Below are 2,124 nucleotides of genomic sequence, written 5' to 3' on the forward strand. Positions count from 1 at the left end.
TGCCTGGTGAGGGCATTACTATAGGAAGTAAAATCATTCTGGGAACAGTTTGCATGAAATTCCTAATTGTGGTGAAGTAATACTGAATTATAAAAAACATGATTTACTCAATGATCTTAGAAAGTCATGGAAAAGCTTACATAAAATTATGAAACTGAGATCATTGTAATATAATAGCAGCAATATTTTTTAAGAATGACTTTGAGGGACTAAGATATGTTGACTACTATAAATAAATAAATTAAAAATTAAAAATTCATGAAGAAAGGCATTATCTGCATCTAAAGAAGGAACTGATCAATATATATATATATGTATAACAATATTTCACAAAAACACACATATATGTATCTATTTGTGCTTATTAATAACTATCTCTTAAACAAACTGCAAGGAGGAAAGATTAAAAAGGAAAAAAGGAAGTTTATCAATTAACTATTATATATTTAAAAGGAAATGTAACTTCAAATTCATTTGCAGTTTCATGTAGAATCTTGTTTTAGTTTTATTTATACCCTTTGGAATTTCTTGTTTTGTTCCATAAATTAAAAATAAAATTAATTTTGAAAATAATTGTGGTAGTGATCATGATGGTTATGATGATGATGATGATGATGTGAATAAAATAATCCTGGATTGTCTCAGAAAATTATTACTATGAAATTGGTATGTTTGCATATTTTATAGTTTGTCAAAATTCCAATAGTTTCTGTTTTCTTTCGCTGCTTTGAAAATTATTTATGAGCTGCTTTGTTTTTTTTCAATACTTCTGTCATTGAATATATCATTCCCAGAACTGCTGATTCAAGGAATTGATTCGATTTCTTTGAATTGCCATTTACTGACTTAAATCAATAAAATAAATTTTATAGAAAATTGTTATTTGATAGTCACAAACTCTGTCCTAGATTTTCTTTTTATCTAATCTTCTTTCTTTTTGAAAACTTGTATTTTGGACTATAGCTGGATAACGATGGAGGAAAAGAATCAGACATCTGGTAAAGATTTCATCCTGTTAGGATTATTGGATCCAAACCGGCATGGATTGTTATTCTTAACACTTATTCTCATCATGTTCATGATGACAATTATGGGAAACACAGTCTTGATTCTTCTTATTCACCTTGACATCCAGCTCCACACTCCGATGTACAGCCTTCTCAAACATCTTTCCTTTACTGATGTCTTGAACACCTCGAATATTGTTCCCATGATGGCCAGAAACTACATATCTGGAAGGAAATCTATCACCTTTGCAGGTTGTGGGGTCCAGGTCTTCCTCCATTCCAGCTTCTTTGGAACAGAATGCCTTATTCTCACAGCCATGTCTTATGACCGCTATGTAGCCATCTGCCACCCTCTGCGTTATCCAGTCCTCATGAGTCATCAAATCAGTGTTATTCTGGCTGCTGGCTCCTGGCTTGGAGGAATCATCAACTCTACATTTCATACAACTTATGTACTACTACTTCCATTTTGTGGAGCTAGGATTATTGACCACTTTATCTGTGAAGTCCCAGCCTTGGTGAAACTCTCTTGTGTTGATACTTCAAAATATGAAGGAGTAGTCACAGTGAGTGCTGCTTTCTTCCTTCTAATCCCTCCTCTCATCATCCTTGCCTCTTATGGTCAGATTCTTCGTGCTGTGCTTCATATGAAATCTAGAAAGGCTCAGCAAAAAGCCTTCTCTACTTGTTCTTCTCACCTGGTTGTGATTGTCATGTTCTATGGTTCTGGTCTCTTCATATACATGAGACCCAAGTCCTCTCATACTCCAGGTCAAGACAAGGTCTTAGCTGTCTCATATACCATTATTGCTCCCATGCTCAACCCTATCATCTACAGTCTCAGAAATAAAGATGTCTTAAGTGCCATGAAGAAGGTTCTAGGAAAATCAATTAGTCATGGAAATAATTCTTTTTAATTAAATTGGACACCAATGTATGACCTATTGGGAAATGTGTGGAAAATATTCAAAGTAGCAATCATTTCAGGATTGACACCAAGAAAATTGTTTCTTATTTCCTTTAAATGTATAACAAAATCAACTGAACCAAGTCCTCTATTTGCCTTTCCAAGGAAAATCTATTCATTTATTGACTTATTTCATGAATACTGGTAAAA

General features: G+C 33.3%; 1 protein-coding gene across 1 annotated transcript; it reads left to right on the plus strand.

Moving 5' to 3' along the window:
* Window positions 1–973: 973 nt before the first annotated feature.
* LOC141509426 (olfactory receptor 2AJ1-like) lies at window positions 974–1,924 on the plus strand. Its single transcript, XM_074218979.1, has one exon. The coding sequence runs from the start codon at window positions 974–976 to the stop codon at window positions 1,922–1,924; it is 951 nt and encodes a 316-aa protein (XP_074075080.1).
* Window positions 1,925–2,124: the final 200 nt, after the last annotated feature.

Source organism: Macrotis lagotis, chromosome 1, assembly GCF_037893015.1.
Source record: "Macrotis lagotis isolate mMagLag1 chromosome 1, bilby.v1.9.chrom.fasta, whole genome shotgun sequence".
NCBI classification, from domain to species: domain Eukaryota; kingdom Metazoa; phylum Chordata; class Mammalia; order Peramelemorphia; family Peramelidae; genus Macrotis; species Macrotis lagotis.